Source organism: Balearica regulorum, chromosome 22, assembly GCF_011004875.1.
Source record: "Balearica regulorum gibbericeps isolate bBalReg1 chromosome 22, bBalReg1.pri, whole genome shotgun sequence".
NCBI classification, from domain to species: domain Eukaryota; kingdom Metazoa; phylum Chordata; class Aves; order Gruiformes; family Gruidae; genus Balearica; species Balearica regulorum.
The window spans coordinates 4123893-4139714 of NC_046205.1; the positions used below are offsets into that span (position 1 = coordinate 4123893).

The following is a 15822-nucleotide window of genomic DNA, read 5'->3' on the forward strand; positions in this document are numbered from 1 at the left end:
GGATGTTGGGGGGGGGGGGGGGCGGGCAGGGTGCCGGGCAGGGTGCCGTGCTCGCCGCGGCCCCGCGGGAGCGGAGGTGCTGCTGGTGCTGAACGAACAGCTCCGCTCACCTGCGCGCTGCACCGCGCTGCACCGCGCAACCCCGCGCGCCGCGGGGGCGGCTCTGCAGTTCCCCGCGGAGGGATTTGAGGAGAGTGGGGGGCCCTGGAGGGGGGAGGAGCGGCCGCGCTGCCAGGCAGGGCCCGGCGCATTTTGCGTTGCTGTTTTTCTCCTTCCCCCCCCCCCCCCCCCTTTTTTCGGGGGGGGAGGCGCGAGGCCCAGTTGCGCGCGCGCCACCTCCTCAGCGCGCCCCCCCCCCCCCCGCCATCCCCTCCCTCCCCGCCTGGCCCCACCCCACGTGACCCTGACGGACCAATGGGCAGGCGGGGCGGTGGGGATCCGGCTGGAACCGGTTGGGCCGCGTCCGGCTCTATATAAAACTTTATAAACACCCGATTCAAATTAGTGGGGTCGGCAGCCAGCGTAGCCAGCCGGGAGGCAGCCCCGCCGCGCCGCCCGCGCCGCCCAGACAGCCGCTCCGCTCCCTTCTTTCCCTTCCCCCCCCCCCCCTTTCCCTCACCCCCCTCCTCCCCCGCTTCTCGCCGCCGCCCCGGACCGAGCGCGCCCGGTTCCCCCATCCTTCCCCCAACCGTCCCCCCCCCCCCCCCCCCTCCTCCGCCTTCTCCCTCCGCCCCCTCACGCCGCCCAGCCGAGCTCCTCTCTTCCCTCACACATACACATACACACACACAACACGCCCGCACGGAGCCATGCCGAAGAGAAAGGTACGTGGCGCCGCCGGGCCGGGGGAGCGGGCCGTCTCACCGCGCCCCTCTCCGCCGTAAGGGCCTACCTTCCCGCCGCCCCCCCCCCCCCCCCCTTCCCCGCCGCCTTTACCGCCTGTGGAAGGGGGGGCGGGACTAGGCGCTCATTCCCCCTCCTTTCTCTCACACACGTCCCGTCCCGTGTCCCCCCCCCCCCTTCGGGGCGGTAACGGTTGCGAGGTGGCGCGCGAGGCCCCAACGGGTACGGGGGTGGGGGCGGGGCGGCGCGGAGACCGTTACCGGCCGCGCGCGCGGGGGCTTAACGGCCGCGGGGGGCCCTGCGGCGGGGGAGGGGAGGGGAGGGGCGCGCCGAGCGGCGCCGGTCCGATCCGGTTGGTTTTGGCGGGAGGTCGGGGCGAGGAGGAGGAGGAGAGGGGGAGGGGAGCGCCGGTGGGGCGGGAAAGGGCGGGAAGCGGCCGCGCTGCTTTGCCGCCAAAACCGCCGCCCCACGGGGGCAGCCGTGGGCGGGAGCGGGGCCTCCCTGAAGGGGCAGCGCTGCTTTCCCCTCCGCTTCCCCCCTCCCAAACCCCCGGGGAGGTGTCTGCTCCCGCCCCGCTGTGGGGCTTCCGCCCCGGGGGTTTGCCCGGGGATCCGGCGGCGGAGGGGGCTGCCAGCTTGCCTTCCCCCCCCCCCCCCCCACCTCCCCCGGTGCCTCCGGTCCCTTCCCGAATCTCGGTGGCCTCCGAAGCGCTGTCCGCGGCCGGACCGCCCAGCCTGCCGGGCCGAGGCGCGGTGAAGGTCTGGCACCCTCGAGAATGGGTTGAAAACGTTTCCTTTGTGGATGGGGGGGATTACAAATAACGGGTGGTGCGGGTACGGGGCTGAGCGTGCCTCCCGTTAACTCGTCGGTACGGCTTGTGCTTCCCGTCCTAGGCCGAAGGAGATACTAAGGGCGATAAGGCCAAAGTTAAGGATGAGGTAAGAAGTTCAATATTTTGAGAAAGTTGGATCATAAAGTGTTTACGTTGGAAGATGAGGTTTAACTTCATCAAAATAAAGAACTGGGGATGGGCGGGAGGGTTGGTCTTAGTTGATTCTGACTTTTCAAAGTATTAACTGTCTTTTAACCTTTTAACCATGAAAAATCTAACTACTGTTAGCTATTAGTGGTGATTTACATGGGATAGGCTCATGCTTCTTGAGAACGAGAGAAAAGTGAACTAAAAACTTAGTTAGTTTTTAGTTCCCCAGTTAGTTCTGGGATTTTACTACTTTGAAATGAGAGTTATTTTGAGGTTTTTTTCATCACGTTAAATTCAATCCTTTTTCTTTCTAAACAGCCACAACGGAGATCAGCAAGGTTATCTGCTGTGAGTATTCTCTTGTTGAGCAGAGATGTCACGACACCTAATAGTTTTAAGCTTGTGCATTACGTACCGTGTCTGTGTGAGAACCGTAGGTGTTCTGGAGGGACGCGGTGTTGAGTTGAAATTAAGTTACTGGCTTAACGAACTGCCCTATTGTGTTGTGGGAGTGGTAGAATAATTGACAAATCAAGTCCGTGCTTCAATTTCAAACATTTTGATTTTTTTTCCTGAAACCGAACTATTTGGGTTGAATGTTTTTAAAAAGCAGTACGTTTCTCTTAAAGTAATTTGAATAACACAAGGAGGTTTTCTCATTTACAGAAGCCTGCTCCTCCGAAGCCAGAGCCTAAACCGAAAAAGGCAGCTCCAAAGGTAAGTCGTTGTGTCAGTGCTATTATTGAGAGGTAAATGGGTTATGAGGCTTAGGTTTGTCCAGTAATAACTAATAAAACCTTGAGGAACAGCGTATGTCGTGATGAAATTGAGCTGCATCATCGCTTCTATAAAATTACACAGAAAACTTGTGAATTTTACAAAATTTGCATTAAAAAGTAGAGAAGATTCTGCACAGTTGTTGTCAGTCTCTTAAACACACAAACGTTTGTGCGTTGTGTTCTTTTCAGGTCAACGTAAAATGTTGGTTTTTACCATTCTAGTTTTTGGATTCTTGTGGCTTAATGTTGGTAATTGTAACATCATCTTACGTTTACAGAAGAGCGAGAAGTTGCCCAAGGGAAAGAAGGGGAAAGCTGATGCTGGCAAGGAGGGAAACAACCCTGCAGAAAACGGAGATGCCAAAACAGACCAGGTACAACAGTGGCTCTGGCAGCTTGTGTCACATCAGCAATTTATTTTTTTGCCATATCAAACGTAGACGGGTTTAGGCTTGCGCTAATGAAGAGGAATTATTGCTTAATTATTTAGACCTGTTGCTTATGACGCTCGGGACACATCTGCAGATGGAGGGGGGTGTTGGTTGGTAAAGAGTTTGAGTTGTCTGTTTGCCAGTTGGAGGTGCCACGTGACAGCGCTGAAAATGTGTAAAGTTCGCATGTAATAAAGCAAGTTATGGTTGCCTTCCACGGTACTTGAAATGTCAGATTTCAGTTTGTTAAAAACGACGGTGCAGCCCAGATAAGATTTCCTCTGTTCAGAGAACTGCTCGTTAGAAAAATGAGTTATCAGTTGTTTGGTGCAAGTGCGTGGTGTATATTGACTGGTTCCCCTTTTTCTTTTAGGCACAGAAAGCCGAAGGTGCTGGTGAAGCCAAGTAAAATGTGTGAATTTTTGATAACTGTGTACTTCTGGTGACTGTACAGTTTGAAATACTATTTTTTATCAAGTTTTATAACAATGCAGAATTTTGTTTTACTTTTTTTTAAGCTATGTTGTTAGCACACAGACCGCTTCGTTGTTGTGTTGGGGGGAGGGGGGGGGCAGTGGGGACAAATGTCACTTAGTCTATTTCTTGGAACCTAAATTTTAATCAGAAAAGTTTTCCCAGTCCCCCAGATTTTGGAAGAAGGGCCCTTCCTGAATGGAGGAGGAAGGGATTCCTTCATGCCGCACGTCTGTTAAATTCTGTGAAACGCATCAGAGTGAACATCGAAGTTCCCAAGATGCCTGTTGCCGACTTCAAGCCCACAGTTTGTAACGCCCTCTGTATTTCCTTTTGCCTCCTTGTTTGCCTAGAGCCCGTCACTCCGAAATACAGAAAAAACGGCATTTGGGGACTTAACGGCTCTAAATGCATTGTCAAGTGATCTGGACTTCTGTCTAATTTGGGATGTAATGGCTCTGAAAGGAGCTGTATTTCCTCTTTTATATTGTGGATCTTCAGATTAAGAAACCTGCATTTTAATTTTATTTTTTTTTCCTTCTAAAAGTCAGGGTAGGTTTGTGAAGAGTTGTTAAACAACATGCTAAATGTGAAAGTGTCCACCCTCACTCTAAACTTTTCCCTCACGAGTATGAAATGAAGATTCTTCAGTTTTATAGCAACTTTTACGTTTTGGTAGTCCATGAAGGGAGGGGAGTTCGACAGTTGTTGTAAAATGTTGCAGATTGTAGCCCATGTCCTGCCTAAATTACCATGATTGTTTATGAAAAGTACCTTTAATAAAGCTGGATACGGTTTGGCTTGGACTGTTCTTAATGGCTTTCTAATTTCTCTTGCCTTTATTTCATCTCTGATGTGGTTTATGTCTGAAGAATACTTGCTGTGTACGTGTATGCATTTGTATTTAGGCAGCGTTTTGCTAATGGCCAAGAATATGTTTTAAGCGTCTTGAATTAAGATCGTTAATTCAGTCCTAATTCACAAGCGAGATTTCCTTACCTAAAAGCTAGATTGCTGCAGGGTGTTTTGAGACTCCTGGCTTACCAGGAGGCCCAATATGGAGCCTGTAAGTGAATCTACTGAGATAAATTATCTTCGTTACTGTTTAAAAAGTAGTACTATACAAAAAAGGGGAAGAATAGGGCAATCTTACAGTCGCTACAGAGAAAAATAAATTTTGGTAAGCTTTTCTTGGTAGTGAAACCAGAACTAGCTCCGTAAAACTGATTATGTGTTAGATTTCTGCACTGAAGCTTGAATATTGTTGCTTCTGCTAATCAAGTACAGACTTTGCTGTGGTAGTGACTAAGCAGGAAACAAGATTTGTTGAGTAAAAATGCACCATTTTTATAGTCGCTACTTAGACCGTAGAGCAGAGCCAAACCAAAACCCCCAATGTGTAAATGTCTCTTTCGGTAGCTTTCTCAGAGTATTTTTTCCATCTCTGGCCTTTCCTGGGACTCAAGTGTCTGTTCTCGATTAAGTTTGGTGACCTGTTTCAACCTGTGCTGTTTTCAGAGGGAATCCAATGCAAACGAGCAGGGCAGAGGTTCACATAAAGAAATTTTTGGTGTCTAGAGTGCTGGAAGTCTTCTAGAATGGCTGGATGTACAGAAAACAGCCAGTTTAAAGTGGTTTAAAACCAAACTACTTCTTCCATCTTGCATTATAGCTGGTATGCCTTATATTTCCCCTAGCAAATGTAAGAAAAATCACCTTTAATAATCTTGCACGTACCCCACCCAGAAGCAGCCAACAAAATTCCTGACAACTTTGCTGGAGCGACCAAGCAGTAGGATGGAGCTGCTGAAAGGCTGCGGCTTCCCAGAGCTCGGGTCTGCTCTGCCTTGTCCTGCGGAAGAGACTCCGTTGTAGGGAGCAAGAGCGATCGAAGCACCGGAGCGACAGGGCTGGCGGCGGGTTTGAACTCCGATGAATTTTTAGGTGCCGGCGGGAGACGAGCCTCGAGGCTGTGGAGTGGTCTGAGATTCGGTCACAACCTGGGTGACACTGTAGGTGCTCTCCAGGCAACGAAATTGGGATTTCGCCCAATAATAATAATAATTGTCATTACGTTAAAATAATAATAAATGCTTTAAAATCAGAAAATTTGAAATATCCTACCTTGCCTTCGTAGGGCTTTATGTTGTTGGGCTTCTACAAAGAGAATGGGCTGTTCCAAGTGAATCTGGTTTTGAGCTGGTTGCCAACTGGAGCGCTCTGGTGGTCTCTGCAAACATCTCGGTGGTTGGAAGGTCTCTTCATCCCCTAGTCGTAAACTGAAGTACTGCTAATTGCGGGGTTTCCTTTTGTTGAAGAACTGCTTAACTCTTACTTAATCTTTTCAATACCTAGAAGTCTGAACTGCGTGTAGCTGTACAGGGCATTCTTTCCAGCCGAGCAGGAAAATAATTCTTTATGTTTTAACTGCCACGTAAGCTGCTCTGTAGTTACTCCGCCGTGCTATCTTACTGCTAACCGGTGAGCTTCCAAACCTCCTTACATCTCGGATACACCGAATCCGCTGCCCTAATGTCTGTGCCACTTGTTACTTCGTGCTGGTACCACAATACGCTTTGGAAAGTATCGCTGCTTTCATTTTTGCTACAAACCTAGTAGTTTCCTTTATCCTGGTCTGAAACCTACTTGCTGGTCAGAACATCCCCTCTCCTCCATACTTGTAAAAAAAATTTAGAGAAGTTTTTAACACCCCTGGATGATCTGCGTCTTGGTTACGCAAGGGTTCTGCCCGTCTCTACGTATATTCGTTGCTGCAAGACCTGAAACTCTTGCTACGTCTAAGGTGTTTCCCGCTGGATGTGCCCTCGTGCTGGAGTTATTGGCCTGTTGGGCTTGACTTGACATGCAGGGCTCATCTCTTTCTCCTTAAGCAAATAGAGGGTAAGGGATGCTAAAGACAGTAAATCCGACTAATTAGTTCTGTAAATTAAAAGCTAAAGAGCAGGCACTGCTGCGCTGCCATCCACGGATGTTTAGTGGTTAGAAGAGCCACAAATCTGCATCTCCAGCTGCCAGAACGCCTTAAGCTAAAAATAAGGTTTTTTTCTGTTAAATCGTAATCATTTTACATGGAAAATCGTCTCTGTGTATCTGCCAGGAATGTGATTTATGCTGCTGGGTGCATTTAAAAAGCTGGCCTGTCAGGTGGTCTTCACATTAGCATGTGTTTTGTCCTATTTGTTTGAGCTTACAAAAACGAGACCACCAGTGTTCGAGGGAAACAAAACTAACACGGAAAACTTACCCGATGATCTCCTGGATGCAGTAACCTCTGCTTATTTCCCAACTTAGCATCCTATTTTAAAGCAAGCCGAAGAATTGAGAATTAAAAAAAAATCTCCTGGGAACGCACGACACCGCTTCCCTTTTGCAGCTGAAGGTGAGGAAAGGCCACGGGTTGCACTATAGGTGAAAACACAAGTAGTAAATGTAGAGACAAACTACTGTCAGCGCTCGGTTGCATTCCTGGGCTGCGCTCAAGGAATTTGGTTTTCGTCCACTATTCTTCAATACTTCTCAGATGTCGATATCTTGAGGTGATGTTTTGGATGGGAAAGCTGGGATCCTGGGAATGGTCGAACAGCTGCGTCGCTTCATTTTAAGCCGTTACTGTGAAAGCTGCGCTAGGCTGTTAGGCAGCGCTGGGTACGTTGGATGTGTCCCGTACTTAGAATAAGACACGAAAGCTTTTTGTCTTTCTGCTAATTACCCCAGTTCTGAACATTCGCTGTCAATTTACATGATAATTTTTCTTGTTCTGCTGTCTGACACCTTTCCCACCTTCATTTTATCTGTCTTGCAGAAAAACTTGACTTGCACAAGAGACGTACAATGAACCAGAAGCCTGATGCAATATGCCGGAGGAATCTCTTGCTCGGAGCTGCAGCTGCTTATATGCGAAGGGGAACGGTCGCATCCAGGATCCAGAAAGTCGCCACCGAGAGCAGAAAGGCGCGTGAGTGGGTTCAGTGCTCCTCATCAGGCCTTGAAGAAGTAGTTGTGTACCAGTATGGTCTAAATCCAGGGAAAATTGGTTACTATACGGCTAAATTGTTTCACAGTTTATTAATTTCAGCACAAATTGCCTGGGAAATAGACCCAAACTTCTGTTATCGTTTATTTGCCTCTTAATAGGTAAGATGGCTAAGAGTGGCTGAGTTCTTATCGGTGCTGAAACCTTGGGCAGGCTTCCAGCGGAGCCCATGGATGATTCCTGTTTTTCTAATACTTCTCATTTTTGCTGGGGTGTTTAGAACATCTCGATTACTGAGAAGTGATAGAGCAACGTCTCTGGACTCCCCAAAGCAGTGGACTAAGTGACAATTAAACCCCAGAAGAAGTTAATGTGAGCTAATCGCAGGCCAGTGGGTCGCTTACCATAATCCTACAGAACCACCTTTACCCCAACTGTGTTTTTATTTTCAAGTGAAAGTGGATTGTCAGGCTTACAAAAACGTATGAGAACGAGTGAACTTAGATGTGTTGAGAGGATTCTCCGAGAATGACAAACTCCTGTCCCTGTTCCTCCTACTGCAGTGCCCTTGGATTAACAGTTTTGAGTTTCAGGATAATTTACTCCTGCAGCAGTTTTCATCTTGCATTCACAGAGCTCAGTTATATTTGGAAAAAGTGACAGGTACTTCTCCCATCTGCTGAGCCCTGCCACGGGTGGGTATGAAAAGGAACAAGGAAGGAAAATGGACTCAATTTCAGTGAATATTGAGTTGAAGGATCATTTGTGTCAGAAGAATCACCTGCCTCGATGGCACGGGGATTTCATTGTCCCTAAATCATCCCGGATATGGTAATACCATACCCGGGGACTAATATTGCTGACTCTAATTTCTGAGCAATGGGTCCTTATCCTGCAGTTCGTAGAGATGAAATGGAGCTATAGTTAAACTCACAATTTACAATGCGAGTCTGTCCTCGCTGGCGAGGGAGGGGAAGGAGATGGCACAGGGGGAGCTGATCTGAGTAAAGTTTGATTGAGGCTAATGAGGAGCAGATACCGCCTAATAAAGAGCTCTAGTGAGCTGGCGTTAGGAAGACTTCTGATGTGAAAGGCTGGGCTTTTTTTTTTTTAAACTATTTTGACAATCATTTTGGTTTTTAACCATCTCCTTGCAAAGGGAATGTTTAGGGTGCCAGGAAATCTATAGCGTGACAGAAGAAATAGCGACAGAAAACATCAGGGGAAACTTCCGAAATGTGGGGTCTATTAAAACGCATTAAAACCTCCAAACAAGAACATGTTATCGCCTTAGGTGCATAAAACCAGCCTGGAGGAAGTGCTAAGAAAACATAGAAGGAACGGTCCCGCTGCAGATGATCCAGAGGTGCGGCATCTCATCGCTCCACCTTCCAAAGCACCTGCAGGTACTGGAAGACTTTGCATTTTGCGGATACTTATACCCCAAACTTTCTACGTTTCCCCTCCAAAACAGATTTGATAGCGGATTTCATTTTATCTCACTCAATTATCCCACTGAGTTTACTTTTGGATTTTTAATAAATTTCCCTCCAGGCAACAGCTCTTCCCTGCTCTCAAGCTTCTAGGTTGTTGTTGTTGTGTATACAGCAAGAGAGGAATTACTATTAGGTTACTATTAATCTAGATACACTAGGTTACCATTTTAGCATTGCCCAGACAGGAGATCTTGTGTGCCTTTATTCTAATAAAGTGGTATCTCGGTGCTTATTGTTGATGGAAATAAATGTTATCTAAGTAGAACTGAATGTACATATATGAGGGGTTCTTAGTCTAGCCTGAGGACTGATTGTAAACTTAGGCAATTAAATTAGTTTTTCTTGTAATTTCCTTCTTACTGGAGATAATACCAGAGATTGTTACTATGCTGCGGGTGTTTGGTGAATAGGTTTTGTTGGACCGCAGCCTGGTTCGAGATGCCCAGGTTTCCCAGCCACACCATGACCAAATTAGCTTCCTTGTTGGCAAGCCCTGCAGAAATCAAGGAAGGAAAAATTCCATCGATACCGAATTCATTTCTCTTGCAGGGTTGCAAAATTAAGCTGGAGCTAAGGCACGTTGGCAGGGAACGGCTGGATTTGGCAACCTCGCCGTACCTCCACACCACAGCTCAGTGGACTTGGGGATTTGGGTAGCGCTGGTTTAGCTCATTAACCGACCGCTTTGATTAACAGCCTGTTCCTTCCCTTCGCCACACGGTGGTACCAGGAAACACAGAATCGGTGCTTGGGAGCCAATAAATGGCAGGCAGCGTCCAAAGGCAGCACAAGCTGTCTGGGAACAAACTTGGGGGACTGGAGCCCGGTTCGTCGCAATCTAATGTGTGTTATTTGCTTCTAGAGAGCGGGAGAAGCGCTCCTCCAGCAACCTCCATCGCCCTGCTCTTCCGCCGCCTCCGGAGGATCGATAAGCGCCCGAGCAGTGTGAGTCTCCTCTGAGCCTCTCTAATGTATCATACAATCGCAGTATGCAAATGCTTTCCAGTTTTTGTTCCGGTTTTGCTTGAAATCCAGACAGAGTGCTCAATTCATCTTCAGTTTACAGGCGTAGCCGACATCTCACAGGAACCTATCCGTGGTATAGCAGGCCTTTGAACTTAGGCTTCCCAAATTCTATTTTAAGAACCACTGGACCATTCCTTTTCTTCCTCGGGCAGTTATTGCAGCTGCTGTGACACATGGCCTGAACATTTAAGCCTGAACTAGAGCTGCCACTATCCATCTCATCTGTCCTCAACTAGGGAAGGGATACTTTATCTTAAACCCAGATTTAAACAGGTATCATATAAGCCTGGTTAGTTTTAGGCTTGTTGGTACAAACTACTTATATCGGATTTGCTGAATTTTCAACCTGAGATTACAGAATAAATGGTATTGCTCAACGAAATAATAATTTTTTTATTGAAAAGCTTCCTGCGCTTTTTGTCAAGTCTCCTTTTGCTTTTGGATGCCAGTATTCTGAGTCTGCCTGCTTTTTCTCTACAAGCTAAATCTAGGAAATCGAAGTGTAATATTTGCGCTAATTGACAATGCTCCTTAAAAGTCTGAGCAGCGTGATTTTTCTGACGCTGTAAAGCTCTGTGCTCGGTTTGCTAGCCAGCCACTTTGACCAGCGTTGCATTACAGAATCCCATCCTATAACCTGTATTGGGCTGAAGCAATACCATCGATTCCAGAGAGCCGGTTTTCCTCCACCTTTTACATCGTGAAATACCTTACTCGTTGGGTTATCACCTTCTAACACATGCTTTCCATGTTTACCTTTACCGAGGAGCAGTGTGTAAAGCTGGAAAGGAAGCGGCTGCTTCCCAGAGTTGGCGAGATTGCATGCGGAGCACTTGACACCCTCGTGATACTTCCTTGAAGAGGATGCAAAACGGAAAAATGAGTTCCTGGTAAGCCAAACTCATTCCTTTTCTTCAGGTCTCAGTGCCTGCTTGGGGCGGGGATTTATGCATTTATTGGGGCGGGGATTTATGCATTTATTGGGGCGGGGATTTATGCATTTATTGGGGCGGGGATTTATGCATTTATTGGGGCAGGGATTTATGCATTTATTGGGGCAGGGATTTATGCATTTATTGGGGCAGGGATTTATGCATTTATTGGATGAAGTAGGCAAAACACCACCCAGAATTATAGGGAAAAGGTAGAAGGCAGAGATTTCCAGTCGCAAGTATAAATGCTGTGGCATGAAGATGTAGCAAACATTGAAACCAAATGTTTCAGGGACATCTGAGTGTGCACTGTACTGAAAAATATGACGTAGATTTTATTCACATGTCTCCATTAAACAGGCCCCGTCACTACGCCCCACTAGTTCCTAGATAACAAACCTACAGTGATTATTCAGTGATTAGCAAAATGAGCAGACCATGGTTCTTATCCGTTTGCAGGGGAACGCTTTGGGAGTTTGGTTTATTGATTAACTCGGTGCATGAGCAATTTCTATCAGCAAAGCAAGGATGAGCCAGCTTTAAATTGAACTTACAGTTTGGGGTTGGGGGGGATGGGGAATAGGCCACCTTAGCCCGGAATTGGGAATGCTGATGACTCTTTCCTCCTGTCATTCACAGAGGTGGTCGGGCTGGCTGGCCCACGGCTGCCTGAGCGAGCAGACTGAAGTGTACCGGCCCCAGGTAGGTAATATTCCATACGGTGCCTGGCTTGCACACATGAGTAAACAGATTGTTTAAGATAAAACGCCCCAATGTCATCCCAAGGTCCTTCTCACGTGCTGTGTGCTTGGTGCCGGCTCTGTGCGTTCGCTGCCTTTGTGCACCAGAGCGGTGAGAAGTGCAACGATTTATTTTTTGAAATCAAAGGTGTTGGGTTCCTGCCCGGTATGAAGAAACGGTGTCTGAGCAGGTAGCTCATTACACAACCAGACACAGGTGAAGACAGAACTGTGGCTTCTCTGCACTTGTGTGCAGCTAACCCAGCAGCAGTTCCCATGCACAGTTGCCTTACGTAAGTCCCCGTGCAATACCGGGCTTTCCTCGCAAGAGGGATTCTTCCAGCGTCGCCACCTCACCCACGCTCAGGTTCTGCTGATTTTTTTGCATTTCAGACACAGTTCCCCTCTTACACTGGGAGGCAAATAACTCAATTTTCCCCGTGACTGGTGCTAAGAACTGTGCTAAGGACCATAAGAGGTAACTAAGTGATGCTCTGGGTAGGCTGGTTTACCCTGTTCTTGAGCCGGACTGGTTTGCTTTCTGACATAACCCTTTCACTTTACTGAACGATTCATTTCTAAGGCCATAGTGATGCTATTTCAAGCCATCCATTTCTGTCTGTATAGTGATGATATTTCAACCCATCCATTTCCGCCTGTATCCTCTTCCAAAACACTTCTGGCAGCAGGCGAGCTTGTGCCAGAAGTGAGCTGGTGATCCTGTAGAAGGGACTTTTGTCCGTTGGTAATTGACTCCCTTCTTAATTTCCAAGGACTTGGCAAACAGCTGCCAAAAAAACCCTGTTTTCCATCTCTGTTGATCAATATTACCTTTTAACAAGTATATGGTGTTATGAGTGTTAACAGCTAATAGCACTGTGTTTCTTGTACTATTTTAAGGACTGTAGCATACCCCAGAGTCCTTATATTCGAGAGAAGACTTTCAAGTTAAATAACATTACATCAGATGTTATTTATTATCCATTTCCAACACACTGACCCTATTTCCACTGTATCTTATGCTGGCCTGCTGCCACTGGATATTTATCTCCAGCATTATGTTAGTGGATTCTTATGGTTGAGGGGGAAAATGATTCTGCGCAGACTTTAAATAGACGAATAAATAAGATGGCAGGTCTGGCCAGGACTTTCTGAAACCAGGTTGTGAGCAAATACCTGATTTCTCACAGGAAAAGGGTGGAAGGAGTCATTACCTACCATGCAAGTCTCATTTTTGCTGTCACTGAAGTCAGTGGCAAAATTCAAACCACCTTCCAGAGTTGCAACCTTTCGAAATGCTCACTGCCTCTGGCAAAACCTTTATTGATATAAAGCAGCGTGCGCCGAAGCTTTTCTCTGTCTATTGAGTGCCCGTCGCCGAAGTTTTTACGTTGTAGATTGCTTTTCCTCGGTGGCTGGAGACACACGTGCGAGCAGAGACGGGAGGTCCCACCAACGGTGAGGACACGTCCCTTGAGTGCTCTGGGTGCTGGAGGTTTCCCTGCGCATTGAGAAGTCTTTGATTATTTTAAATTTTTTATGTGCTTATTTTATGAATTCTTAAATGTGAATGTTGGGACACGTTTCTTTAGAAAAGATCTTTAGTCCCCAGCGGTACGAACCTTGCATCTGAGCAACGCTGCCCTCCCCTCTTACAGTGACAGAGGAAAGGCACAGCCGCAGCGTAACAAAGAAATGGGTTTGATCACACTGGTGCCCACAAAGTTTAGCGGAAGAAAGATAAAAGTAAGCTTCTTGCTTTTGATCTTCGAAATTATCTTTTCTGAGCAATTCTGGAGTATGACAATGAAATGGCAGCAGCACACAAGAATCAGCAGGTGGATTTTCAGCCCTTGGGGCTGAACTTTTAATGCCTGTACAGGCACTACAGAATAATTCTGAGAGAGGATTTTTCTAGTTGAGGATCAAGTGGTTCCTCCCTCATCAGCAGAGGTGTGAGTCCTCTAGGTTAACTGAACAAGAAATGCACCAAGCCTCTCCTCAGAGAGAGCCAGAAAAGGCCCAGCTGGACGGTCCTTACATTGCTAATATAAACCACGAGTGCCTCTTTTGGAGAGAAGAAGGTCTAAAGAGCAGTCTCTGAGCTCCCTTCCTTTACTCATCATGAAGAAGAGAGGAGGAAAAGAGCAATTTAAAAAGCAGAAACAAAAAGGTCCTCCACCGTTAGCAAATTCTCTTCTGCTGTCAGGTATTGATCCTGTCCCCGGGGGAGCAAGGAGGGAGTATGATGAAACAGTCAAGCAGCAAAGTACTAACCTTGTATTTCTGCACCGGTTTGTGGTGTGCTGAGACATGCAACACTGCAAAATATCTCAGAGCCTCACTAACTCCAGAATCTTTTCTTTTTTTTGTAACGCTGATGAGGGACGGATAGGTTTTCTTTTGCCAGTTAATCGGATTTCTGACATCCCTGAACTTACTGTGCCTTTTATTCACTCCCCAACAAGGAAACCATTGAGCACCACGGACGTGTATCTGTACCTGACCACGCAAGCCGCCTGAGTGATATCTGTGCTGTGGTGCTGCCTCAAGCAGCATCTAAACTAGAGGAAACGAGTGTTGTTAGAAGAAAAGTTGGAGACCTGCTTCTCTCTCCCTGCATGATGAAGACACCTCTTCCCCACACTTCTCTAGAAAATTGTCCTTGTATTATGTCTTCCTGTGTAAAACAATTGGTCATGAGGCCAAAATATTCCCAGTAAGGATTATTTCTCATATTCTGGAAGTTTATTTCTCTGGTTATTTTTGTGATGTGGCTTTTCAAGCCCGGATGTGTGCAACAGCCTCTGTTTTGTAAGACCGAGAAATAAAATACTGCCAGTATATCAGTCTTAAACAAATCAGAAATAAAGTTTGCTTCTTCCCCTAAGAAAAATACTTCACTGGGGTCTTTAGGCTTTTCCTCCGGATTTCTGAAATTCACTTCCAATTTTGAAATTTTTTTGTTGGTTTGTTGGGGGTTTTTTTAACCTTGAATGACGACGTCCCAAACTGTGCAATGGGGTAATTAGGAACACACGATTTGCGTGTGCCCTCTATTAAGCAGGACGAGACTTGTTCAGTTGCGTGACGTAGGCTTGAGACCGCGAACACTGGAATGACATTTTCCTCTCGCCGGAGCTGGGTTTCTGCTGAAATGAGGTTTTGTTTTCCCCTTCCCTGTCTGGAGAAACTGGGACCTCTGCACCTCAGTTTGCTCTGTAAGTAGCACAAAACTAAGGACATCTATTTGTATCCACTTAAAAGCCCCATCACTTGTTTACAAGTTCTTAAACCTAAAAACCCCATAAAAACTGACTGTACTTAGCACTGTTGTTTATTCAGCTTTCTCCCTGGCTAGGGGACAGTGAAAACAGGCCCAGCAGTTTCACTTCTGTTTACAGTTTCTAATAGTTTTCTCTTTCATGTTATCACTCCCTGGCATAGCACTACACTGAAATAAACTACAAACATAGCTGTATGCTAATTAAAAACCAAATGTGCCAGATAACTCGCTCTAAAGAACTTACCACCTGGGCTGCAAACCTGCTTTAAAAATTAAAATTAAAAATAAAGCAATTCCTTGTATTTTATATGTTGGGTTTTTTTTAAAAAAAAAGCCTTTCTCAGGTGTAGTTTGAGCCACACTTGACCTCTCGTTTTTCCTTTTGAAACAGGGAGCTGAAGTCACTGGAGCCCGCCGAGTTCTGCCCGGGTACGTGTGCTAAGGCGACGGCAAGCGCGTGCAGCTGGCAGAGTCCAAGTCCGTGGCAGCTTGTCGTGAATCCAAAAGGCTGAGGGAGAGCAAAGGCCGAATGGGCTGTGAAAACAGCTCCTCTGAGTTCCTAGGAAATAGCTAAAGGTTAGGGCAGCACCACGGGTAATTGGGCAGAGTATTATCAGACTCGCATAGTTCGAATACCGAAAAAGCAAGTCACCTCCCACTCTCCCCTCAGATGATGTTAAAAAGGAGATGTCTGGGTTTGAAACAGATGATTTTCTCCTTTTGTTTGGCTGTCAGGGGTTGTGTCCTGCATAGGAACAGGAGCAGACCACTGCTCGTTTATTTGCATCCAGGAAAGGGAAGGTAACTGATACAGGAGACCGGCAGCGATTGTATCCATG

General features: G+C 46.9%; 1 protein-coding gene and 1 long non-coding RNA gene across 6 annotated transcripts; both read left to right on the forward strand.

Annotated features, from left to right (window-relative positions):
* Positions 1 to 445: 445 nt before the first annotated feature.
* Positions 446 to 4320, forward strand: HMGN2 (high mobility group nucleosomal binding domain 2). The gene is made up of 6 exons (XM_075774022.1): positions 446 to 824; positions 1737 to 1781; positions 2144 to 2173; positions 2492 to 2542; positions 2883 to 2978; positions 3409 to 4320. Exons 1-6 carry the CDS (start codon positions 810 to 812, stop codon positions 3442 to 3444), a joined length of 273 nt encoding a protein of 90 aa, XP_075630137.1. The 5' UTR covers positions 446 to 809; the 3' UTR covers positions 3445 to 4320.
* Positions 4321 to 8460: 4140 nt separating this feature from the next.
* LOC142604837 (uncharacterized) lies at positions 8461 to 15290 on the forward strand. Of its 5 annotated transcripts, none has more exons than XR_012838680.1 (5): positions 8461 to 8909; positions 9862 to 9944; positions 10798 to 10915; positions 11597 to 13443; positions 14166 to 15290. It is a non-coding gene; the product is annotated as an uncharacterized LOC142604837 (long non-coding RNA). The 5 variants fall into 5 exon arrangements; XR_012838682.1 differs by lacking the exon at positions 8461 to 8909 and having other exon boundaries at positions 9573 to 9944; positions 11597 to 13155; positions 13356 to 13443; XR_012838681.1 differs by lacking the exon at positions 8461 to 8909 and having other exon boundaries at positions 9573 to 9944; positions 11597 to 11659; positions 11744 to 13443.
* The last annotated feature ends 532 nt before the right edge of the window (positions 15291 to 15822 follow it).

Coding starts and splice junctions, on each gene's coding strand:
- HMGN2 (XM_075774022.1), top strand. Junction 2,543..2,882: donor CGAAAAAGGCAGCTCCAAAG/GTAAGTCGTTGT, acceptor TTACGTTTACAG/AAGAGCGAGAAGTTGCCCAA. Junction 2,979..3,408: donor GAGATGCCAAAACAGACCAG/GTACAACAGTGG, acceptor TTTTTCTTTTAG/GCACAGAAAGCCGAAGGTGC.